Here is a 27,651-nt window from a genome sequence, read left to right as displayed (position 1 = left end):
TTAACCATTCATTCAAATTTATTGAGCACCCACGACACAATATACCAAAGACTTCAATGAAGGGGAACTTCAGGAGTCTGTGGATTAAAGGCAGAGGGATAAAGACGTCTTGAGGGCAAACAGAATGCATGTATTTTATAAATGACTCGTTTCATTTTAGGTAATGAGCCCTCACCGATTTGATCTCTCAAACTCCAGGTACAAATAATCTGGAAGGATGAATAGCACATTCACTCAAAACAAATATTAGACATTGTACCTCACTGGAGAACCAAGTTTCAGGAAGGTTCTATGCAGAATTCAGATAAGAGGGGAGTTCAATTATATGCAACAGGACTTCTGTGGGCGTTAACAGAAAGGTTATTGAGGGAGGGGAGCAAGGTCTTACCATTGGAAAAATGGCAAAAAAAAAAAAATTGAGGCATTTACAGGAAGGTAACCAAGGAAAACAAAGATCGGAGGTACACGGGATTTCTAAAACATTTTAAGCTAGACTTGGTGAACAGAAGAAAGTGTTTTAAGTAAACTCTATGCCCAACATGGAGCTTGAACTCATGACGCTGAAATCAAATTGCATGCTCTATTGAGCCAGCCAGACACCCCGAGAAATTCTTTTAACTTGTCCAGCTCAATAGCAGTCAGGACTAATAATAATTTCTGAATCCTACTGCCCCCATATCACCAGGCCAATAGTAATGAGGAAATTATGGCAACCTCTGGTGATGTGGGAATGCAGATCTGGGGTACTTCTGAGATGTGAAGTCCAAAACCATAGCTCTATTCAGTGCTAACTTCTTTAAATCACTCCAATTCCTAGAGAAAATGTATATCCTGAATGTGGTATTCAAGACCTTTACACATTAGCCTCAAATTACCTTATCCTATGCTCTTTCACATAACTCTATATATTGTTGGATTTTCCTTTTTCCTGAACACTATTTTCAATGTGTCCATATCCTAACAATCCTTCAAGACCTAGTTCAAATGCCACATTTATCCTGACACAATGCACGTGGAATTACCTTTCTCCAAAATTGACATCCACTGGGAGGCATTTTGACTTTATTAGTATCTACCCAACTCTAAAGAAGACATAAGTTTGGTTTTGTTTTTACGTCTCAGTATCTTACTAGATCTCAGCACATATTTCCTAAAGGAAAGTCTTGCAGATCAGACATGTGTAAAAAAGTTTAAATTCCAAATCTCCTTGTTGCCTTTTTCATTGCTCCTAAAAGAGGGTTGGTATCATCTAATTTTTCCAATGAAAAGTAATTTGTAACACAAGTTGCTGAGTTCTGTCTTGAGTCAGGGTTCTTCCTGCTTTCTAACTAGTGTTTATAATGCCCACTGACCCCCAACCCACACACAACAGAGAGTGCACTTTTAAAAATCCAAAGATGTATTTACTCACCAGTTCAAAGTCCTTCAATAACTTCCACTGGAATAAAATTCAAATCACAGTCCTGTGTGATCTTATTATCTAACCTTTCCAAAATCCTCATACTACACCACAACGCCTCCTAACCCACCACTCATTATTTGTTTGTTCTTCCAAAAAAGGTGATGCTTTCCGGTTTCTACACCAACTATCCCTTCTGCCTGGCATACGGTCACCCAGCAAGACTTTCTGCAAGGGCTGACTTCTTAAACCCTCAGCTCCAAGGTCCCCTTTCAGATCCATTTCCTATCTATCTGTACATAGGATAGCATCCAAGCATATGGTAGGCATTCATATGCATTTCCTAAATGAAAAATTTTTAGGTTTCCAGCCTGCCTCCACCCCATCCTTGCAATCTCCACTGGTGTGACAAGGCTAAGTGCCTTTACATTTTCTCACAGGCCTAGGAAATTTGTAACTATCATCATTTGAGAGAAATAACTTGCTTACGGTCATAAAACCAGGCTCTAATCTTATGCTTAGTCTAAACGACTACACCACTTGTGGTTCATTCTACCTGTTCAACTTCAATTAACACTTTATCACATACCCCATATACCCACAGTCTAAATATCCTCATTTACCTCTTATTTTCTCCCATCAGACACACCATTTCTAATAAAAATAACTGCCCTGTCTTTTCCACACCAAAAAACTGTTCAGGACAGTTGATGCTTATTATTTTAATCATTCTCAATATAAACTGTTCTGGATACAACTTAATAAAATGGGCTTAGACAAGTAGTATCATAAATAATAAATGAAAGATTTTATTTATTTTTGTAAAGAACAGGCACTCAAATGTTAATGGGCAACCATAACCCTGGAATAAAGAGGCTTAGTTTTAGCAAGAAGCAAATATCCTTCAACTTTTAGATGAAAACACAGACTGAAAATTGCTTTAGCTATCAAAATAAAAAACACCATTTCTTAAATGGTAGTTTTGGTTTTCTCAAAGCCTAGGAAACACCCCCCCCCCCCGCCAGACTACCTCAAAGAGAAACAAAAAACTTCAGTGCCTTTTGTGAGTTTTAATCTTAGTGTACGGTTCTATACACTAAGGAACATCTCTTCCCCCCAAACCATAAAAATAGACTAATTACTAGAGCTTTTATGTTGGTAAATTTTTAGAGTTAAAATTTAATTACAACATTCAATAAGTTAATTTACCCACATTAAAAACTTTGCTACCCAATTTGTTTGTATAGCTAGATCATTTAACCATACAAATGGACTAGCCATTTATTCTCCCTTGCTTGTTCGGGTCCCCCTTACCATCATACCCCTTGTAGAACTTGCTTTTCCATTTTACTCCTTACCAGTATAATGCTAAGGTAAATAAAACCTGTAGACTGAACTGAGAAGGGCCTCCTCTTTACTACAAACCCTTTGGGATCCTGAACTGCTTCACACAATGCTAGTCTGAAAAGAAATGGACATATTACTCAGAAAAAAATCACCTTCCATGATGTATCAAGTGAAATGTTTCCATTTACTATCTTCTTCTTAATACAACACCCCAGGGAGAATAGGGGAGATTCCAAACCTCATCACCTTTTTCTCTTATTTTAAAAAAGCACTGCTTCCATGAAAATCAAATACTAGCTTAACAACATTTTACTATCGGACAATAATGAATTCCTACAATATTTCAGAATGAGCACAAAGGTTTTTGTTTTTGTTTTCTCCCATTTCTGATCTGCTGTCTATTGTCAGTTTTAACTGGAGCTGAAAAACAAAACGCTTTAAGAAAACTCAAAGTCATCACTGGGTTTTAAAATAGGAACATTTAAATAATTCTTCTTGAAGGTATTTTCTTTATCAGCCACTTATTTCTACCCTGAAAAAAGCTTGAAATAAAATTAGTATTTAAAGCACCATACAAAACAAAAAGAAACCAGACAAAGGAGTAAGGTACATTCCAATTTAATCATTGTGCACACAAATTTGTAAAAATGCTAGACACACATACATTAAGTCGCAAAGGAAATTCAAGAAATCTTGTTTATGTCTAAGTTATTTTTATGCTATGGAAATTTGGCTACTTACTCTCACCACTATTACATGCATTCACAGTTACATACTTACCACATTTTCAATGTCTGCTTATCCTTGCTAGGAAAGGACAGAATTCCTTAGAAATTTACTTCACTTTAAATCTTAAAGACATAAATTGAGGGTCCATACTTTGTTTAGTGCTTATCTAGAAGAATACATCACCATTATCACATACTCAAGACATCAATTTTCAGGTTTATTTTAGAGAAGACTATCATTTTCCATACTAAAAAGTATTAGGAGCTTACTGTTCATTGTTGGTTTACAAAGGTAACAGCAGGAAATACAATATGAAAACATCCTTAGCTTATATTGACATCATCTAGGATGTGGTTTAAGACTAGAGAGGAAAAAAATCCATGTGTTACACTGAAGGAAAGTACTGAACAGGGCATAAAGTAATTAGAAATATACCCAGAGGCTAATTTCTGCTGGCATACACAGTCTCAGAAACCAGCATTTCTAATCCACATTTTCCATGCAAGGTTAGAGAGATTTAAAAATACACTTGAAATTTTTAAGCTCATTCAAAGGGAATCCTGTAAAGCATTAGTCTGCAGGAACATTTCAGGCAAGTCCTTCTTCAACCCTACCCTTGGCTTTAATAGCTCATGAATCACTGCAACAACAGCTTCACGGAGAACAGACAAATTCTGCTATTTAACTTTTACACCTATGCAGTGTGGGAAATGAAAGCATTGAGAAAACACTTTTGGTTGTTAGCTAAAAGGAAAATCTTAATATTTGTAAAAATACTAGATAATTCTGAATAAAAACATTTTTTCCATCTCACTAAAAGGAAACAATTTATATGTTAATAGGTTTTCCAGTTAGTCTGTTAAATCAAAGTCAGAAAGTGATCCTGGATTATTAGGGAAATGTCAGGAAGTGAAATATTCAACTTTTAAATAAAATACATTTCTGATTCAGATATTATCTAAAGAGTGTACAAATTCAGACTGCTCACTTCTTTGATCAGTATCCCATTTCAGTTAAACTTAAAAGGAAAAATTGTGACATATAAGTATAAAATAGTACTCACCAGAAAGGCAGCTTTATAGAGATGGTTTTAAGGAAAACCATTTCCACTGTATCTACGCCATTTCTTATACAGATTAAACTGTGAAAGGCAATGAAACTTAAGCCCTTAGGCAATTTTATATTAAAAAAACAAGTGGATATCTTAAAATTTTATTATCAGTTGATATATTGAGATTTTTAATTAACTAAATGCATGACTTTCAAACAAAATAACACTAAGATGGTCTGTTTTCAGTGGCTAATCACCACCCCCAATTAATAGGAATAAAAGATCAACTAGTTTTATGGATAGATGTTCTCAAATTAGACATCATTACACTTAGGGTGTAAAGGAGGTAGCCATGCATCCTAGTCAATGCTACAGAGTTGAAGGATGGTTCAGGCTTGTGCAAACCAAATTGTATGCTTTATTCTTTTTACCTTTGCATTTAAAATTTTTAGCAACACAAAAGCATAATATTTAAAGGTTAAAGGAAACTCTCAAAGATGGTTCAAGACAACAATGAATTCTGATAGAACCAATGACAGTAATAAAAACCTTAACATGTTTTTTTACAAGCCATTATGACCTTACTGCCCCTCAAAAGGAACATACAAGGAATTTGTCTAGGTTTCTTGATGGGTAGTCAGTTTTCATTTGAATATTAAAAAGTTTTGTTATTCTTAATTCAAAGTAAAATGAGCCCACAGTGGTGGTGCAACAACAGAATAGGTTATAGTTTACAAAAAAAGGTGAACAAAATTAGTACTTATTTACAGCAAGAGCTACTACAAACATTTAACAAAATACACAGTATGAAAACATTTTCTAGCTTATGACTGCACACCATTTATCACTGCTAGAGGTAAGGAAACTTGACTTTTTTCTTAGGTTGATTCATACTGTAAAAAGTTAAAAGGTAAGTATGAGTAACCACCATGAGAGTGGCTTCAGTAGAGCCTGGACCCAGAGCCCTGCACTCCAGATCACATGCCAACACGTGTGTATAGCCAATTGAAACTTTCACCATCTTTTCCTTTTATGTACATTGTATTTATTTAGGGTCAACCACAACCAGATATAAAAGAGCAGTAATACACCTCTCTTACAACTGAGGTTATTAGCAAACCTAGAGCTACTTTGGCCCAAGAACTGAGTGTTTAAAAGTGTCCAATGGATCTATTATTAGTTATACTCACATTTAAGTAACTGCACAGCTTTCTTCCTTGTGTGGGTTATATGGATATGTTTGAAAAAAATAGGAACATCAGGTACTTACAGATTAAACTAACCTGTACTGGCAGGGCTGTGGGATTTTTCTTCTCTACCAGTAAGTAGCAAATGCTGAAATTCTGCTGCTAGTTAACAAAAACACAAATTGTATTAAACTGAGGAGTTCAATCCATAGTTTTAAAAAGTCAATGTGCATTAAATTTCCTCAGAGCCTGACATTAATACATTTTAAACTTTTTCCCTAAGTCTTACAAAAGTAACCTTACATTGGCTCTTTATTTAGAGTGACTTTATGAGAATGACTTTAAAACACTGTGTATCTATTGGACATACCTCACTTTTAATAAACTATGTATTCCGATATGTATATGTGGAAGTTTTGGTTACTCTAAAAAAGGGGGGGCATAGATTTGGGGGGAAAAATCTCAACATGGTAATTTCTAAATTTAAGTGTGTGTAGACATACTCGAACAGAGGAAAGCAACTTTTATTAGTTTAAAATTCAATTTTCAAAATACTTGATTTCATTTTATTAGAGATTGTGGATTTAAAACATGGGCTGAAAAGTAAACCTATTGTTTCTCCTCGAAGTATACTAACAAACTACTAAAAGGAAGGCTTTGCTCAATAAACACACACCCCATATTATTCTAACTCAAACCTACAGAAACTTCAGTAACTCTTCCCTTGGCTCACTTGTTTTATTAGTAGAGACAGGAAATGATGCTGCATATTTTATTTCCATCTGATTGCTCAAGCATTTAGGAATAAAATGTTAAGAATAAGCTACACTGGAATAAAGGATTCGATGAAACCTTAATCACAAATGCAAACCCGGAGGGCTAACTTTCACTACATTTAAGGTTCTTAAGCCTAATAACACTATATAATTAGACCTCTCCCCCAAATAATACTGGTCTGTATGAACATCATTCTTCATTTTTATCAAAGTTGAGCATCAATAATTTTCGCTGCCAGTTCCTCAAATTTAACCAAAAGTGAAGGCATACAGATTCTTTAAATACAATAATGCTTAAAAACAAAACAAAAAAACAAAACTCAGACACAGTAAGAATGCCAAAGGGCCAGGAGAATTCCAAAAAAGGCCTTTCCCTCTTTACAAACACAGCATTACACAAACCCCTGACCAAACACACAGCATATTACTGAAGCTGTGCCATAATACAACCTTACACACCATTACAGCATTTAGAATTAATGGATGGGGTCCAAGTTATCAATCATTTAAATAGTTTACTCACATGTATCTTCTCTGTAGTTAATTTGATCAAAATTAAAATATACACACAAACATATTCTAATATAGCTGATTATATGCCTTCTAAAGAACCTAACCAGGAATCAGTCTTGATTTATAGTAACAGTATTCAATTTGCTTCAGATAGAAATAGTTCAAATTAGCTTCAGTGAAGAGCTCCTTTAGATCTTCAATTTCTGCCTTAATATGACTTCTACATCCTGCTTTAGTAAAATAAAGATATTTCCCCGAAGATACGTAAGATTAATTGAACAGATTTAAAGAGAGATTGTTTAAAAAATTCAAATTAATATATTGTTTCAAGCTATTATTTTTCCAGGGTTAGAAAATGAAAGGCTCTTCCCTTTATGGACAAATTATTATGCAAGAATGTATAGAGCTCAGAACAACAACAAAAAAACAATGCTTATAAGAAGCAATTCTCCTGAGTTTTACTGAAGAAATCTTTAAAAAAAATTGCAACTTTCAAGCTGATTATTTCTCAACAAAAATGCCAAGTAAGAACATGAAGACACTGGGGTAAAGTTGGAGATATTTCAAGTATTAGGGTGCTCAAACTGAAATCCCGCTTTCCCCATTTCCTACACAATAGTTTGATTTAGATCCATAATAGGGGTTGCCTAAGAGCAAGATATTAAAAGTACTGTTCTGAAAATTCAACATTAATCACAAAATTGTGAATATCCACTATGTGCATAACACTATACACAACATCATTAAAGTAACTGTTTATTATTTTGCCAAGAAATAGCACAAAGAGGATTTCTACGCTAGGAAAAAAAAAGTCATTTATTAAAGTGATTCAGATGACAGAAAATAAAATACTGAGAAAGGGTTAAAAAAAAAAAAAGAGTAACCTTCACTAATATTCAAGTCATGAGATAGCAAGCAGAAGTGTAACTAGGGGAATGTTTACTTACAAAACTGCCTCAGAGTCAATAGTCTTATAACTGAAGCTCTCCTTTTAGAAGACTTTTCCATAAAAAGTTACAGTTACAAGAAAACCGATTTTGTTTTGAAATAACACACAAAGGTTACTTAATATTAGGCAGATAAATACTGCCTCTTTAAAAAGACATACCTGATTTATACAAAAATTTTGTATTTTAAATATTCTTTATATCCCCTAACCAATACAAGTATCAGTTTACTCAAAACAAAATTTTATCACATTTCCTTTCATTTACCAAGTTCACCAGTGGAAGTAATAGACACCTGAAAGTTATGTAATTCTCAAAATCATACTACTTCAGAGATATTAAGAAAATTAACTTCAACAATTTATGCCACCCTGAGACCCTCCAACTCCCAGAAGTCAAGTATGTAAGAGCCTATTTCAATTATAATTATTTCAACTATCACTATTAGATTAGCACAAGCAGCAGCCTCACTCGAACATTTCACTATACTGGGGGATGGTGGATGCAATAGGAAACATCTCCAGTTAAGGAGATGTAAAAGGTGTAATTACTGAACAAAGGTATGAATGTATTCTTTTGTTGTAACAAAATTTTCTTCAAACATTAAACTCTTCTTTCCACGATTCAGTTACAGAGAAAAATCATATATTCTAATTACACACTGAAAATTTGGAATTCACATAATGAGTAATTTTTCTTTATGCTTCCAAGAATTAAAACCACGAGGAAAACAATCCTGGGTTAGCTAAACATTGTATTATATGCTGTTACTGTTTGAAAGAAAATGCTATCTGGATAGAACAGTTGCTTAGACACAGGAAAGAACGAAAAGTAATCCAGGTTCATGTTTTGGCCTCTCTTCCAGTTCCTTCTTACCCCCACAACATACACACATAAACATGTTTCACACCAAATATAAGCAAATTTTAGTTGGGAACAAATGTGGATACTTTTAATGTGTGCATATTGCATAAAATATCATTCACTAAGGCTGAAAATGAACCTCAAAATGACTGTTCCAAAACCACAGTTCAATGTACTAACTTTACCACATGATTCAATTTCAGTTTGGCTACTTGAAAAATAGTAATCTACCCATACTGACAGGTCTGTACTACTTTTATTTTATCAATGTGTAGTGTATATGCATACATACCACACACACACACCACCTTCCCACCTTTCACAGGGCTCTACATTAACATTTGCTCTAATGTGGTGAAGTATGAAAATATTAAAAAAAAATCACAAGCATTTCCACATGACCTTTCAACCTTAATGTTCAAAGCATTGACTTTGGGATTAAGAATGCAGATTTCAGTAACCAGTGGCATTTCCAATGATCAAACTTATCCATGAGGTTAAATTTAACAGTTTGGTAAGAAAATGACAAGTTTTTCCTAAAAGTGAAAGTGGAAAATTTGAACGAAACATTTCATGCCTCCAAATCAAAACCGTCAAATTTTGTTAATTTACTGAAGTTCGATATAGCTATACCAGCTTTACTGAGGCTGTTAACACAAAGTAAATTACATATATCAAATATTTTTATTTATGTTTATTAACACCACAGTCAAACGTGAATATTAATATAGAGCCTTCTCTGCCAAAAGAGTATAAAAATCCTAAGTTTAATTAAATTTAGGGGCCTTCACCAAACTTGCTGCAAGTTTGGGGACATAAATATCCAACAGCCATAAAGCTGTGAAAGCCCCTATAAGGAATAAAATAAATCCCACTTGCCTCAGACTGAACAGGGCAACACTGAGACTCAGCCTCAGCCTGTCCTATGGCAGGGCTATAGGAAGAAGAAAATTTTAATTTTAGAAAAACATTACCCAATTAATTTAAAAGACATGCATTAAAAAAAAAATCCCAATGATCAAGCAAGCAAAGGAAAAAAGAGCAGCTTTTTTTTTAAAAAAGCTATGTCTGCTATAATTCCACTCTGAACCCATACTTATTTTTGTTGGGGATCTCCCCCCAAATAACTAAGTTCAATTAAGCTGAGTTTACGCTCAATATATAACTCAATCAGTGGAACAGGAGTACACGAAGAGTATTTTCCCCAATCCTAATGGAAAATGTCTGAGATTATTACTAAAATATAGAAGTACTCAGATTAAATGAGAATTCCAGCAGCCATTCAAAAGTTGATCCTCACCTGCTGGTCTTGTTCTGTCATACAGTTAGGTAAAATCTACACACAATAGAAACTAGTGCCAGACAAAACGTTAAGTCACTTTGTTTTTTTTTAAAAAAGGAGGATATAGGAGTGGACGTAAGGGACAGCCAACGTTTGCAGTCCCACTAGTCTTACAACTTCCTAAATTATGGCAATTACAATGCCTGCCTGAATGTAACAGGTCCTAAAGGTTGTCTTCTGTGAGGGCAGATAGTTTACGTCAACTCAACCCCCCCTATTACTTAAAAGCAGCGTAAGTCAAAGTTAAGAGTTATTTCAACATGATTTGTTACACTCATGTTTTAACCACACTATGGACCCCAGAAGCAGTTAGGTAAAAGGTATTTTCTAGAAGCTTAATTATGCTGATGCATGCACAAATTACACTATAAATAATACCAAAATGGGCACCACTTGAGCTATATATACCTAACACGACACAGGAAGACGGTGTGCTTTAGTGCCATGCGTAACACTTTGGATTAACTTTTAATTAAAATTCTACCACTTATTTAAAAGTGCTGGTATCTTCTCCCTTCAGTCTTCAGAAAGAAACACACCTTGGCATAAAATATATCATCTTTGCATTAAATGTAAATAAAACTTTATAAAAGTTTTGAAACATTACTAACCCATTTGTATTTTGCTGATAAACCTGTACATGAAATGCTTGAGACGTGGTTTGGGAAAACATTTCCTATTTAATCATTCTAAATTTAATCATGCCCTTTTTACCTTACAAATTTTCAACACAGGTTCTTCTTTGGCAATATGATAAACGTGCTGCCAAATCTAAGAAATATGTATTAATCCCACAACTACTTAGTAGGCAGGTGAGAGAAAAAGTATGGGGCTTCGCTGCTGGCAGACGAACAAATGCATTCTCGGTGATACATGGACGTTGCCTTTTCAAGCTATGAATTTTTGAACCTCAATGGTATCATAAGAAAAAAGCTATAAAACATTTCACTGGAGCAAAATGTGTGACTTAAATTAGCACTCAGCTTTGTAGATATTTGTAGGTTTTGTTTAAATCAATCTCTTCTAGTTGTCACTTAAATACAGACTCTTATGATGATTAAAACAGTTTTCAACATCTTCCTACAAGGTTAAAACTTTTTTTCAAAGACAAAAACTCTGATTTCGGGTCATATCTATACCTTCACATATAGATTATAAAGACTTATCACCATTTTAAGTCTTAACTTTAGGTTGAGAAAAACTCAACTTGAGTTCATCATATTAATAATTATGCTTTGTACAGATCACTTGATACTTTAAATAACCACGAAACTGCCTTGCAAAAGATTTTTAAAAATGGATGCCAAAAAGTCAACAAGAGGTATTACTGTATGAGACGTGCAATACAAGATATGAATAGCAGTCACCTCTACAAAAAAGTTCTTCACAGGACATAGTAACATTCAAATTTCCAAGATGAAAAGGTTAATAGGGAAGCCATTTAGGCTAAATAACAGAAGATAACCATCTAATCAAAGAAATAATGTAATTTTCCAGGAACATAATAAAAAATTTTGTATCCATCTGTTAAGCATCCTAACGGAGGCACATTTAGATTATTTGGCATTACATTTAGAAAAAATTCCAATCCATTAACAGTAAAAAACAAAACAAAAAAAAACACAAAAAACTCTTACTGCATGCACCTAAGCTTCTAGAAGTTTGCACCTGAAAAGCTTCTGAGGTCCACGCAGTACTGCAGTCTCAAAAATAATCAGAAGGAAATGAATGGGTCTGGCACTAGGCTCTAAACCTCATCAGCAGGAAAGAGGGCACACTAAAGTTACGTTTTAAATATCTAGGACATCTAACATGTAGTGACACCAAGGGCATGGAAAGGTGACACAATATAAAGACTTCATACTCACTATGTAATGGCTCATATGTAACTAAGTTTTTCTGTCAACTTAAGCACTAACATACAAGTCTCTATACATACTGTCCAGTTTAAAACATGCAGCTAAGGAACAACCTACAATTCAAAGACAGAATCCAATGATGTATCAAAACTGTATTGGTAACTATGAATTTTATTTTGTGGACATCTACTGTGGCATGCATCTGTACAAACCTTTCAGGCAGTGGTCCACAGCTGGGTTATGAATAAAAAGGCATAAGTTTTTCTCTCATTTTATTACAATGAAGTTTAACAGTACAGAAAAGTCACATGACCTTGGTGGGTCAGATTTCTTAAACCCTGCAACATGAGGAACTCTAAATACATTAAATATTGTTATACATTCAGACTTCCAATGTACAGGTCTCGGAAACAGTTACAGCCCTCACCAAGCTAGGTTGGGGACATGAAGTCCAACAGCATCTGAAATGCTGTGAAGGCATAACTTTACAAATAGCAATGTAAGCTTACAGAACTTGCCTTTATTAAGGTGGTATGTTCATGTAATTCCAGCGCCTTCACAATATAACGAACCAAATTTACTATACTTCACTTCTAAAAACCTAGATGAAACATGAAAAAGAAGCCATACAGTATAAATTGCAACTTCAGGAAAAGTTCCTGCTTTATTATTCCAAATAATTTTTCCCATGTAAAATAAATGTCCAATAGTTCCTGGTATGTGGGAAGATAATGTTTGTTAAAGTCACAATGAAGCCTTATTGACGGAAGCTTGGCTATATAAACAGCACAAGTTGAGAAAAGGTTTAATCTCCAAACCTATTAGATTGGATGAAGTAAGATCAGTAACGGCCACCTTGCGACATTACAGGAGGTCTCATTCCCATCGGAGGTCGAGGAGGCCCACCTTGGTAAGGGGGTACCATTGGCGGTCCCTGCCCATACGGTGGCATAGCACCAGGAAGGTAACCTGGCATGCCTTGATGATGACCACCATACTGACCTAAAAAACACATTTAAAACACAAAAAATAGATTGAGTTGGTCTGCGCACTGTACTTTTAAATGCAATGTATTTTGAAGATAAATTTATGTGTATACTCAGAAAATCCACTAAATAAACATAAAAAGAAATACCATGAGGTGGCATTGGGGGTCTCATTCCTTGTTGCTGTGGGATGCCTGGCTGTGGTGGCATCATACCTCCAATAGGTCCAACTGGTGGATTACCAATGGGAGCCTGTCCTGGTCGAGGAAGATTACGTTGGTATTTAGGTAACTGTGCCCTTCTCTCTTCCTATGAATAAAAATGAACACAATGTTAAACACTTGAATGCAGAGAGAATCATTAAGCATAAAAGGCAAACATCTAAAATCTTACACAGTAACCTTTAACAAATGTACCCTTGTCAACCATTACTTTCGCTCCACAAACCAGACTGACTACTTAAAATCTCAATGCCTCAAGAAAACCTCACCTATTTTTATATTTGAAGAATGGCTAATAACTTTCCAGGAAATATACACCTGCCTCAGCAAGAAAGGGTCTAGTGAGAAAGGTAGGTAAGTTTCAAAGGATCTGTAGATTCTACCTCTCACACTTGTTTAATTTACAAATTTATGTTAACTAATATGATTTTTGACAGCAAGAACCCAAATTAGTGTCTTCTTTAAGAAACAGTCTGGGAGTAGGAGGAGTGTGTCTAAAATCAAAACACACACACATGCAATATTTATTCTGTGGTTCTTAGAAATCAGAATGATAAAAACCACAGCGTAAGCATTAAATCAGATTATAAGACCATCAGTGTACAAATTAACACTTCTCAAGAGGAGGATGAGATGCTACAACAGTATTCAAATTATGCTAGTAAAAACCTGTATGTGAAAAACTTACCAGTGATATATCCTCATCTGGATGGATCAACTTACTGGTTGCACTGGTTGTTGTAAGTGTAGCAGGCTTACTTGTTATTGAAGCTGCTGGTTTAGCTGCAGTGCTATTTGTTGTACTAGTGGTTGAAGCTGTAGACTGTGTATAAGCAGGGAATGTAGGCTTTGGGGGTTCTGTAGTTGTTGCAGGGGTACTATTTAAAGGCTTGAAATCTGTACCAACAGGTCCTTGGACAGCTGCCTGAGCCTGTAAAACACAATCTTTCATTAACGAAACTTCAAAACCCAAAAGTGAGTATATCTACTATAATTAACCTAAAAGTGAGACACCAACATTCGATAAAGGACCAAACTTTAAATGAAATTAAAACAAAGTTAACATGATAAAAACTCCACAAAAATCAAGATAATATGTAAGAATATCTAAAGATGCTGGGTCAAAGTCACATCCAAAACTCAGCAGCAGAAATAAAGACTGCATATGTAACTTCTAAGAGTTTATCTACCTTCTCACCAAAGTTTATTTGCTTTACAAAGCTGTGTATTTATTTCAGGCTGATGAAACACACTGTATCACAATAGTATGCTCTATTGTTACTATTCTAAATTAGTTGTTTAATCAATCTACCAAGCAGTTCAAAACAAAAAAGTTCAGAAATTACAGAATACAAATGCTTGGATAAATTCCAATTACCAAGCATAACATAAACTGCATCAGTGATGACATATTAAAAAATGTCCTTCAGAAATTTTCTTTATATAGATAATACAATGTCCTCCCACTTAACAACGGCTAGATGATTATCACGGACAAAAGGGTTTAGTAGGAACTTTTAAACATAAAGTTACCAGTAGTAAATAGGTTACTTTTCAAAATACCAAACAACTGAAATATGAAGAGTAGGCCAACTTTTAGAACCAAACGCAGAGTACTAAATTTCCTTACATTGTATGTGATGCATTAGATTAAACAGCATAAATCAAAAAAGCTTAATCATGCATCAGGCTAACCATTGGCCACTATAATGCATTTACTGCTTACATGCTTTTAACCCTTTAGAACCATAGGAGTTTGGGGTACATTTTTTTCTACTGGTACGAGTTCAAATTTTCAAATACCATTGATTTTTATACCATTAACTTTACTTAAAAAAAAAAATTAAACATAGTATATTTTTCAGAAAAGATTTAGTTTTAAAGTAGGGTCCAAAGGGTTAAGTTTATAAAGCCATTTTAACAATTTTAAACTGCAACTTCCTGCGTACTTGTGCTGTGCTAGGAAACAGAGCTTTAGAAGATGCAGACAGACTTTCTGAATTGGATGAAGCTGTACTTGAGCTTGTTACAGGTGTCCCCATCTGTAGCATAAAAGAAAGGAAACAATGAAAAGTCTCCAAACAAATGGGTGAAAATAAGCCATGTGGTAGACTTTTTTTAGTATAGATTGCATTTTTATAAATGCAAAATATAATGCAATCAAATCAGATTTATTTTAAGAGGCAGGCAGTTAATGCATTTACAATAAACAAAGTGACAGTATGAGCCTCATAAAATTTTTTAAATTCTACACCAATAAACCTAGTTATTAACCAGTTTCTTTTCTAAAACTGGATGTGTTTTGCACTGTGATATTTCAAAAATGATACCTTCAACTGAGACTAAAGATGCATTACTGACACTTCAATCTAATTGAATGATTTTTGCTAAAAGTTTGACATCTCTCAATAAACAAAATCCCCACCCACCTCAAAAACGTAGTTAATGTGTTTAAAAGGGACTTAAAAAGTAGTACTTTTAACTTAGCAACTACAAACAAAAAAACTGAGAAAAGAAAACCTCTATGGGATAACGTTAAAGTGAAAAGAAAAAAACAAGAACATACATCCCGACCTTAATTCTGAATGGATTACATCTGCTTAATTTTGGATACAACTTGGGGGAAAAGCCCAAAAGTAACCACCATTATACAGTTACTATATATAACAAAAGCATCTTTAGCTTCTGAGTTCTGAACATAGACAAGGTCAGTAGGAAAGAGAAGTCTAACTAGGTCAAACGATGCCTTCCTGCAAAAGTGCAGCATTGTGTTTCGTCATTGTTCTACATTAAAGAATCCAACGAATGATTTGCTAAGGTCTTAGGATTTTCACCTTTGCCTTTGATTTCATTCCATTCATAGTTCAAGACGTGAAAGAGGACCTCTAAACACTATTATGTATTTAAGTCCCCAGAAATTAAACTTTCATTCCTAACTAAAGCTAAGAATGACCAGAATTCACAGCTATGAAAACAAAAAACATACTACACTATTGGGCTCCAGCCAATCTTTTTTGACTAGAAGAAATCAATGTGTGCAAACATGGAAGAGAGTAGGACACTTCTTTGTATTTAATAAATTGTATGAAAATGATTATCAACAAAAAATTGACCTATGACGATTTAAAGGATTTCTATAAACAACTACAACTTTACCTTTAAATACAAGTGCACTCCTTTTCAGAAATTTCACCTTACCTGTCCAGCACTGGGGAAAAGAGGCTTAGTAACTGGAGGCTGTGGAGCAGGAACTGTTGCTGTCGGTGCAGGTGGTCTATTAAGAATGCCTGGCGCTGAAACAGCCTGTGCTTGAGTCATTGGAGGAATTCCTGGACGGGGAACAGGAGGGGGCATACCTGTAAAGACGAAATATTGGAGAAAGGGAGTTGTTGAAACTTTTAATTCAGAAAAAGTATTTTTCCAAGACTTTCTTGTTAAAATATACCATGTTAAAAAACAATTCTACACTACAAAGTTACTGATGAACTGCTCAATTCAATGAAGTCCAAATATCTTAGGCATTTGTTCCTTGGAACAATCTTGCCTCAACCTTTCTATTCCTTTGTATCTCTTCAGAATTTTGGAAAGTGAAAGACACTAGAGACTCCTTGTATAGGAAAAGTAGAAAGTAAGTTACTAATCTTCCTGATTTAGCAAACCTTGTGAAACACATAAGAGAACTGTTACAATCATCCAACAGCTGGATGTTCTCTAAACTCAAATTCAATTCAAATTACTGTAAAAACTTTTGATAGGTCATATACCCATACATTTTTTTTCAGGAAACTTATTCTTGCAAACACTTTAAAAAAGATTTTTAAGTCATCTCTAAACCCAACATGGGGCTCAAAATTACAACCCTGAGGTGAAAAGTCACATACTCTACTGACTGAGCCAGCCAGGCACTCCTCCTTTAAAGCAGTTCAAGTAAATTTTCCTAAAAATCCATTACTAGTACGTTCTTCAAAGTTCCTAAACATAACTTAAAAACTTTTACTAACTTCACATTATCAACTGAACATTGGTTATTATTCTGCATTCCTTTAAATGCCTAAAATTCTCTCAGAACACACGTGGAGCTATTGCCTATAAATTAATGCCTGTCCTGGCAATGATGCACATTTTGCCGCTGCCTCATTTATCCTGTTACTTTTACGTCAACTATCACTTGAATGCTTCTTAATCTGCTATGGACTGCACACCAAACTTGCTAGGATTACATACAAAAAAAAGGGCAACCAACTGAGAAAGCCTCATGAAGGCCTGTGTGGCACACCTACTTGGCTAATGAAATTTGGTTCCCCACATTATAGGATAGAGTCAAGATAGTTCTTAACACAGGCTCCGTTTCAGCTAAAGGGTCCATTAGCCCTGTTTCTGGTCAACTGTAAGAGGCTAAGGAGCTTCTGGGAGAGTTATTTTGCTGCCTAATGACAAAAAGGTGGGGTGCCTGGGTGGCTCAGTCAGTTTAGCATTCGACTCTTGATTTCGGCTCATATCATCTCGCAGGCATGTGATGGAGCCCTACATCAAGCTCTGTGCAGACAGTGCAGAGCCTGCTTGGGCTTTTCTCTCCCTCTCTCCCTGTCCCTTCCTGGCTTACGTGTGCACATGTGCACTCTCTCTCAAAATAAATAAACTTAAAACAAGAGCCCACTGCTGTTGACACCCTTTCTTGCCTGAGTTATCTTGTAACAACTGAGCAACATGTCCCAGGGAGAAAAGCTCAAGTGCAAAGGAGAAAATTTTAAACACATGGGTTCTTGAGATCCCCAGCCACTGAATCTACCACTTTTCATTGAGGGAGGCCATAAATGCCTACATTGTGTAATACAGTTTGTTACGGTTCCCTATTATTTTGTAAGACTCTCCGTTACTTATCTAAAAAATTCCTAACAAATAAAACCCCTTTTAGGTATATGAGCTTTGGTGCATAGGTTCTGTGACTCATTTCTGATTGCTTTGAAACCTGTTTACTATTTCAAAACTCAAAAAAAAAGGATCCATTCTAACACTTGTCCAATTTAAAAAAGAACTAAATTTTAATATTAAAATTGCACCAACGTCCACAAACCTACTGTCCACAATACCTAAGAATAAAGCATGCCAGTCCTAGTAAAAAGGTTATTGTCTAATGTTTCATACCTGGTGGCATACCAGGCATCAGAGGTGGTATTCCTGGTCCAGGTGGCATCATTCCACCCATTGGCATCATTCTATTAGAAAGCAAATTTCAAGAAACAAACCAAGTTAATCAACAGTATAAACTATTAGAAAACATTTTGGCTAAAGCCTGAAACAATAGATAAAAGACTTGAATTTTACCCCTAATATTGAAAATCAAGCTGAAAGAACACACAACACTAGAACAATTCTATCAAAGTAAGTCTTCTAAAAACCATCAAACCTCTTGGGTTTATCAGTAAAGTAAGGGGGAAAAACCAGTCTCTCTTACAAAACATTTTCATACATTTAAGGTCACTACGAACAATTATACCCTCAATACAGACAAGAGGCCTCATCTAAAATATGTGTAATTGGAAATCATAATCACCTTTGGTCTCATTTGGAAAATACCCATACAGAATATAAATAAAAAAGAAAAATTAATTTAGAGTCATTATATTTTTCAAAAAGAAAATATTGAATATACACTGTGGAGTAAAGATTCTTGGGAGGAGGGTTACAAAAAAACTACCACCAAAATTAATGACAGTCAAAAGTAACCTCACACAATTGCCTAATTTCTAACAGCCACCTAACACTAAACCATGACTAAAGACATAACCCATATTTATTTTCCTTCCCCTAAAAGAGCTCACCTTCAAATACCAGTGTCCATTCACTTAAAACATTTACAAGTTTGTGAATTCTTAATTGAGGACTTTATTAGAAAATTAACTTCTATATATAGATTTCATTACAAGAAAACCGAATTACCTTCTATAATAACGCATGTTAATTTGGCAAAAGAGTATCTATTCTTTCTTAAATATCAACACTTTTTACTAAATTCCATTACTTTAGCAGTCTGGCGAAAAACAGCTGCACGTTTAGAAAATGCTTTATTTATATGGGTCTATTTATTACTAGTTCCTCACAAATGTCTTTTTTTTTTCCCCTCCATTAAGACTTGTGTCAACCAGCTTGCACATTCTAGAAGTTTTAGTGAGGAAGGTTAGAAAATTTCTGAAGTCAACTGAATAGATACCATTAAACACACAAAAAAAAATGACATTATGATTATACCTCCTGAATTACATTATGAATGAGATGCTTACATGTTTTCACCGCAAAATGACTGGGTGTATTTTCTCTGATGATGCAATCTGTGAAAATGTATGACAAAATCAAAATCTAACTGTGATTTTCAAAATACAGTGGGAAAGTGTATTGTATACCTCTCACATCCAACAATTTTTTAAGTAAAAGTGATAGGCACGAGCACCTCATATTCATTTTAGTTCTTGATGATTTGACAAATAAATCATTTACAGAGTTTGCTTCTTGTCACAACTACAAAGTGTCATGGACAGTTCTGAATCTCAGAAACACAAATCTACAACCAACTACTTTAATTACATCAGAGGCAATTGAAGTAGATGGCTGCCTACACACATCCTAAAACCCAAAAATCTATTCTCTTCAGAGGCAAATTTATATTCCTTAAATTTATTGGTAGACCCCTTTTTAGACAAGTTCAAGTTTAGGGAGCCCATACCTTTAAGAAAAAAAAAAAAAGAAAAAAGGCAAAGTAACATTTTACAATTCATGTAACACCCAAGTTGAAAAGATTATTACTAGGCACAAGCCCACAAGTCAATTAAAAGTTTTCTTACCCAGGTGGCATGCCTGGCATAACTGGTGGCATTCCTGGCATCAGAGGAGGAACACCCGGCATTAATGGAGGTATGCCTATAAATAAAAATTTCACCAACAAAAAAGTCACAAATATTAAAGGGTTAAGAGAAAAATTTTAATACTTCTATACCATATCAACAAAGTCCTAAGAATGTTAAATCGTAACCCTTATGTGATACCTGGAGGCATTCCTGGTGCTCCCGGGACTGGTGGCAGTCCTGGCTGTGCCATTGGGGGGATATAACCTTGCTGAGGTTGAACAGGCTGTGGCTGAAATGAAGTTGAAGCTGCAGAGTCATCATCATCATATTCATCAGAATCATCTTGTTGCTTCTTTTTTTGACTCTCTGCTAACAAAAGTTTTAATTAATTTTTCCCATGAAGTAAAAAAAAAAAAAAAAAAAAAAACTAAGCAAGCTTAAGACATTCAACATCAAAAAAAGTTATTTCACTGTAATTAGCTCATGAGATTTTTCTTGCAAAGAAATTCAGTCAATATTATTCTTTTTACTCTTCAAATGTGTTTTCAATCTCTATTAAGCAAGAAGATTAACATCCTTTCCCTATTCTGACAGGTAAAAAATAATTTTCCTACGGGGCACCTGGGTGGCTTAGTTAAGCATACAACTTCAGCTCAGGTCATAATCTTGGAGTTCGGGAGATCGAGCCCCACAATGAGCTCCATGCTCATGGTGCAGAGCCTGCTTGAAATTCTCTCTTGTCCCTCCTCCCATACCCCTCCCCTGCTTGTGCTCTCTTTCTCAAAAGAAATAAACTTTAAATAATTTTCCTCATTTTTTTTGAAAAACAAAAACAAAACAGCTTTCTATTCCATCTCAAAAGGTAAACTATGACAAAGAGGTCTGACCTTTCTACAATGCTTTCGAAAACAAAACTTTCAGGGCACTTGGCTTGCTCAGTCAATAGAGCATTTAACTCTTGATCTCAGGGCTACGAGTTCAAGTTTTACGTTGGGTGTAGAGCTTACTTTAAAAAAAAATTTTTTTTCATAATTGATAACTTCTACCATCTGGATAATAAGTGATTGTAAATTCCAAGTCAAGTAACAGCATTACCAAAAAATTTACTATTAGTGGTTATATAATCAAATCAAAACAAGCTACCTTCATTTTCAGAAACCTCAACACTTGCTAATTCCACTTAGAATGCAGTTATGAACAAAACTATATTATAATAAAGTGTTTGGAATAATCCATGTGATATTACATATATACAAATATACACCTTCAAACATTAAGACATAAGAAACAATAAAACTCAGGATGCTTGGGGTGCTTAGTCGGCTGAACGTCTGAATCTTGATTTTGGCTCAGAACATGATCTCAGTTTCATGGATTCGAGCCACACATGGGGCTCTGTGCTGACAGCATGCAACCTGCTAAGGATTCCCTCTCTTCCCCGACCCCACTTGTGTTGTCTCCATTGTTCTCAAAATAAACTTGAAAAAAATAGTGTTGGTGGCTAAGTCAGTTAAGCATCTCTTGATTTCAACTCAGACCATCATCTCAGTTATTGAGTTCTCTCTGCCACTCCCCCACTCACGCACATGCTTGCTCTCTCAAATAAGTATTAAAAAAAAACCCTCAAAATTGGAATTTTGAATAACATCCACTATTAAATTTATACCTCAAAGTAGTAGTAATACTCTCATTAGTGAAGCTGTGTTAAGAAAAAGCACACATCCTAAGGTTTACCTTGCGTTTTCTGTTCAAGAAGTCGTCTTCTTTCATCCATGTCTTTTTCTGGAATACCTTCCATACCATATATTTCCAATTCTATGTCTGTTCTCCCAGGTATTGCATTTGGTACAGCATCTATTGTCTCTTTATGCACCTAACATTAAAACAAACTTCCATTAGATAAAGTGTCTCATAAAGTCCTTTAAGAGCAATCTGAAATTACTCAGAGAACACTTAGTATAATCATTAAGAATAACTTGTTCTGTGGTGAGACTATCTGGATTCAATCCCCAGTTTTGTTGATTACTTACTAGATATGTGAGACTACGCAAATCCTCTGATTTAAGATTATCCAACCTATATACACTACCTAACATCTAGCATCATTTTTAGGAATAAATGCATTAAATCATACAATTTATATAATTATGTAAGTAAATATATAAAACTATTTAATACCTGTTACGTTACAGGTATTAAATTATATATGTTAAATAAAACATAGTGAATACAGAAAGCATTTGGCAGGATGTCTAACACATAGTAAGGACTCAATAAACATTGTTTACCATGTAATCTGGCTTGTTTGAATTATCAGCAATGAACCGGCAGTCCCACTCAAATGAGAGAAGGTTCAAGTCTGACTTAAGCACAGCTTATGAAAGTTCTTACTATATGAAGAATTAACATAAAATTTCCAAGATTGATCTTGAGACAAGCTGGTAGTTACAAATTGCAAAAGTGGCACTTATAATTAGCATATCCAGAACTAATGCGTTACCTGAGGCACTTAACACTGCCACAGCAGTGATCCTGTCATTACACTAAATTTGACAGATTACAAAGAGAAAGAGATTTTATTATAAAACACTGGAAACCTACGATTTTTTTTACTAATGGTTTTTGCTAGATCAAATGTTTCTAACCCTCAAACATGGGTAACTTCTGCCAATATGGTAAAATTCCTGTCAGTCTTGGTTTCTTCAGCAACTTGCCTTAACTTAGGCTAAAAAAATGTCAAAGTATTTTGCCTAGACTATCAGCATCACCTGAAAGCTCATTACAAATGCAAATTCTCAGGAGCCTCCCACCCCCTCCGCCAGAAACTCTTGGTTAAGACTAGCAATTTGTTTTAACATGCCCTGCAGGTGATCCTGAGGCATGCCCAAGCTTGAGAACCACTGCTTTAGGGGACATATTTGTCTCATACTCAATTTCTCTTTCCTCCCAAAACATTTTCATGCAAGAACAGAAAAGTAAAGAAAACTAAGTGTTTTCTTCTTAAGACATATATCTCAAAGACTTTAAACAGAGACATGCAAATCAAATTAAGAAATTATCTTAATTTTTGATTGATCTTTAACCATTGTTCCTTACTGTGATTAAAAGATCCATGAACAAAGCTTCTCAACAAGGGACTTAATCACACCGGTTTTTTTGGCATGTTACTGTGCTTGACAAATGCTGATGAAGGAACTCCTATGTTCCTCAAAGTAATAAAATTGTATTCATACACATTAACTATTCTGTTATATTTCTAAATGATAAGGGCAAGAATATACTAATCAAAAGCTATTGGAAAGAGAAGAAAAATAACATGATTTACTTAACTACCTCACAATATCCTAGCCAGAATTAGACTTCTTACAACCTTGCCTAGTAGAAATAATGATGATCTTGGTTGAAAAGATAGGTGGAGCAAGCACTGATGTGAACCATCTAAATTACTAACGTCCTAAGTTTATCATCTATAAAATTGGAGGATGTGTCTGATTTAACTGCCAGGCCCATTTCACAGGTTGCTGTGAAATTACACTAAAACCATAAAAAAAAAAAGCACTTGGTCAATCAACAATGTCACTAAAATAGTTTCTCAACTGATCTCCTTCCAGTTCCATTCCATTTCTCTGTTCTTCTCTATAGTACAACTTCTTGAAACAGTGCCTCTACTTTTTCATTTTCTCTTGAGAGTACTCCAATTAGGCTTTCATCCTCATCACTCTAGGAAATCACTCTTGGCAAGTGACCAATGACCTCCACTTTGATTAAATCCAATCTCTGTCCTCATCTTCCTAGACCTACCACCAGCATTTCACTCTGTTAAGTAACTCCTTTAATCATCTCATTTGGTTTCCAGGGCACTACTCTCTTGGATTTCCTACCTTTTCAATGTCCTTGAATGGTTTCTTTTAATCTTCTAACCGTTAAGTGCTGTGAGTGGCCCAAGCTGGAGTCCCTGCACCTATTCTAGATCTATATTCTACTCTCTAATAGGAAACGACATCTAGTATCATGGATTAAAATAGCTATGCTCACCACAGCATCCTTCCAAATTTCTACCTCCAGCTCCAACCTCTCTGAAGTCCAGGCTTACAGATACAATTGTTTATATGACATTTCCAACTGGATAGTCAACAGACCTGTCTCAAAATTAACAACACAACACAATCGTGACATCCTCATCTCTAAGCCTAGTCTTCCTGCAGCTTTCAACATTTTAGTATACGATAACTCATTTCTCACAGTCCTCAGGCCAAAAACCTTCAGATCAATCTGCAACTCCTCACTTTCTTATACTCTGCATCTAAATCTATCAGCAAATTCTGGTCTCTGTCACCATCACCTCTTGCCTGGAATACTCCAGTCATCCTAAGTGTTCTCACTGCACTCTGCAGTCTGTCTATTTGCAACTCTATAGCCAGGAGAATCCTTATTTAAAAAAAAAAAAGAAAAAGAAAAGGTACCAGAATATGCTACACCTCTCTCTATTCAACGTTGCATTTCATTCAGAATGAAATAAAATGGCCTATAATAAGTAAACCCTTCTATATAAAGCACATTGCTCCCCTTTCTTTTTCAATATAGAAGAATGCTCCTGTATGTCAGGGTCTTTCATTTGCTGTTCTCTGGAAGCTCTCTCTCATTTCCGTTCAGATCTGTTCAGATGTCAGCTTCTCATTCAGGTCTTTCCTATCTTGTGGCCCTACCTATGCCTCTTACCTAGTTTTAGCTTTCTCTATCACTTATCGTGAAAAGGCAAACTAAATACTGCAGTGTTTTCTTCCACAATATAAATCTAAACTCCATGATGGTGACTGTTTCCTTCACTGCTGTACACCTAGTGCCTAAAACACTTGTCTTAACACAATGCTGTCTCACAGAAATTTTTTGTGATAAATTGTAATATTCTTTCTGTATCAGTACTATCCAATACAAGTCATCCACCAGCCACATGTGACTGAGCATTGGAAATGTGGTTACAATGTGGAGAAATTAAATTTTTAATTTTTAAATTTTCTTTTAAGTAGTCACATGTAACTAGTGATTGCCACAGTGGAAAGTTATGGGTCGAGCACATAGCAGGCCCTAAAATATTTCTGAATGGGTATTAAGTTATTATTACAGTGACATAACTGAAGAGGATCTATATAAACTTGTTTTTTTAAATAAACTTATTTTTTAACTAGGGAAACAACATCTTATTTTAATTTACCTCCCCGCCTCCTACCAACAGTAGTTTCCAATAAATAGGGATTTGCTCATCTCATCTCTCTCTAGGGTCCAATTAGGCAAAAATTCAGGTAGCACCAGGACTGGCCAAAGTAGAAGAAATAATGTTGAATAAGACATAAAGGCACTTACTAGATCCTTAAAAACATAAATTGCAAAGCTCTCCCTACCTAAGTAGTGAAAAGCTCAAGAAACCCAGACATCATTAAATGAAACACATTACCTTTCCAAAAGAGGTCCAAGGAATAATAACTGAAGTAAGCCTATCCTCAGGCAAGAAATTGTAACAAATCCTTCAATGGCAGAGAGTAATGGTAGCTAATTATGTATTATTCTCATGGGATTAGAACTGGTCAGACCACAAAATTTAAATCACTGATCTTTGTTCTCTAACTCAAGTAACTGAGGAGATACTCTGGGACCTCAACTTGTTCCCAGTCTAAAATAAAAAATATTATTAATAACTTAAAGATAAACACTATGAACATAAGTTTTCTTCAAACATAAAAAAAAATCAATTATTTAACTTAATGGCCAAAAAAGTTTTTTTTTTTAAGCTGACTGACCATATCTAATCTTTCACAATAAACAAAACCCTACAACTGTTAAAATAATTTCTTTTCATGTTGTTTCCACACAAGGGGTTAAAAGTTAAAGACAGAAAAAAAATCCTTACCTGCATGCAATGAATAGCTAAGCCAGGTCCTGTGTACAATTTCTTATGACATATATGGCATTTAAAATGTTTTGCTTTTTGGTGCTGTATAAGGATCTTCTCATCATCAAAATCTCTATTACAATACCTGATCAATATTAAGGTACAAAAATAGCACAAAATGACACTGCCTATTAAAAAAACCTGTCATATTACGAGACTAGGAAGAGGAACATTAAAACATGAGAGCAGTTAAAACCAAGAAGGTACTTTATGCCCATAATCTCTCACCATCTCTAAACGAACACATCTCAGTAATCAGCAAGATTACTGTAAAATCCCCGCATTTTACAAAGATTTAAGTAAAATAACTTCTGTTCAATATTCAAAATTTACAAATGCACGCTGTGGACTGGACAGTTCAATGTCAAAAAATCCCCAAGTTTATGTCAAGAATGGATTTCAAAACAGAACTCATTAACTAGAAAACAAAATAATCAAAATGTTAAAAATCTACCTAACATATGGAATTTAGGAATATTTATTTTAGTTAGATCCAAGAATAAACTCACAGTAAGAATGACACAATTTCGTATGAATAATCCACAAAGTTGTTTGCAACTTCTTACGAATATGTTGCCATGGCATGTATCTAAACTCACAGATAAGTTACATTAATAAAACTGAGAAATTTTCTCTCACTGGGCAGACTTTCCTAAAAGCTCATTAAAGAAATTCGTGACCGTTTTTCAACCATTATATAAACAAATGCAGTTCCGTAACCGTTTTTAGGTACGAGACAGAAGTAAATCAATTTTAACGTAAACGGTATTAGCCCTTCCCGAAAAAAGTATTAAAAAGACGCCACGTTTTACTAAAAAATAAAAAGCATTTTTTTTTTTCAGTCTTACGAAGCTGGGTGATAGACACAAGAAACTCCACCCTTTACGCTTCTTGAAGATTAAGGCGCCAGCGGGTGAGACGCGGAAGCTAGTTCTCCCCCACCCCACTCCACCCCCGGCCAAAAAAAAAAAAAAAAAAAGAAAGAAAGAAAGAAACCATGGTTGACTAACACAAGCCTTCTCTAAACCACCGATTCCCCAATTAAACGGAAAAAGTGGGTGACACACTCCGGAAGCTCTCCCCTAATCCTCCAGAGTCAATCAGCGTATTATACTCGAAGAAAGTCCCTTTGTTGAATCGTCACCAAAACAACAGAATGTGGCAGAATATCCTTAGGGGACACTGTCCTTGGTGGAGGGGTCCAAGCCGCCTCCCAGTGGTTAGGTCAACGCTCGCACCGAAGCAAGAACCTCCTGAGTCACGGAGTCCCACGATCCACAACTGCCAGAGCCTCTCGCCCTAGGGAATTCAGTTCCCACGAAACCTTCCCAGATCCGGCTCCAGCCACCAAGCCACCCACCTCGAGGCCTACATCCCAGACACTCTCAGCCACAGGCCAAAGCAAGGCCTCCCAGTCCCAGTCACCACCAACCGGCGCCCCCGCTCGGCCTCGACTTCAAACCCACAAAGGATACCAGCACCACGGCTTCAGCTGCTTCTTCTTCTTGCGACCCATAACTGCGCTCTATCGACAAAGTGAAAGGGGGGGAAAACTAACAGGAAAAACGAGGCAAAAATCGCTCACTCTTCCGACCCAACGGCCACCACCGCGTCCCACAGGAAACAGACACAAAATGGCCG

The 27,651-nt window shown here is 35.4% G+C and overlaps 1 protein-coding gene across 11 annotated transcripts; it reads right to left on the bottom strand.

Moving 5' to 3' along the window:
- On the bottom strand, positions 1-27,651 carry ZNF207 (zinc finger protein 207). Of its 11 annotated transcripts, none has more exons than XM_047080794.1 (14): positions 27,486-27,651; positions 25,969-26,095; positions 21,798-21,936; positions 20,262-20,432; positions 20,061-20,136; positions 19,503-19,550; positions 18,367-18,437; positions 16,420-16,577; positions 15,171-15,263; positions 13,910-14,152; positions 13,150-13,309; positions 12,870-13,016; positions 9,693-9,747; positions 1-5,875 (listed from the first exon to the last, which is right to left on the bottom strand). In XM_047080794.1, the coding sequence occupies exons 1-13, from the start codon at positions 27,524-27,526 to the stop codon at positions 9,737-9,739; spliced, it is 1,485 nt and encodes a 494-aa protein (XP_046936750.1). In that variant the 5' UTR covers positions 27,527-27,651; the 3' UTR covers positions 1-5,875; positions 9,693-9,736. The 11 variants fall into 11 exon arrangements, with proteins under 11 accessions (XP_046936750.1, XP_046936751.1, XP_046936748.1 ...); XM_047080795.1 differs by having other exon boundaries at positions 1-5,872; XM_047080792.1 differs by lacking the exon at positions 1-5,875 and having other exon boundaries at positions 9,730-9,747; positions 12,833-13,016.

Source organism: Lynx rufus, unplaced genomic scaffold (genome assembly GCF_022079265.1).
Source record: "Lynx rufus isolate CCGP_SWC_20201006 ecotype Redwood Valley unplaced genomic scaffold, mLynRuf1.p SCAF_18, whole genome shotgun sequence".
Classification (NCBI taxonomy): Eukaryota; Metazoa; Chordata; class Mammalia; order Carnivora; family Felidae; genus Lynx; species Lynx rufus.
This window is presented reverse-complemented; position numbering and strand designations above follow the sequence as displayed.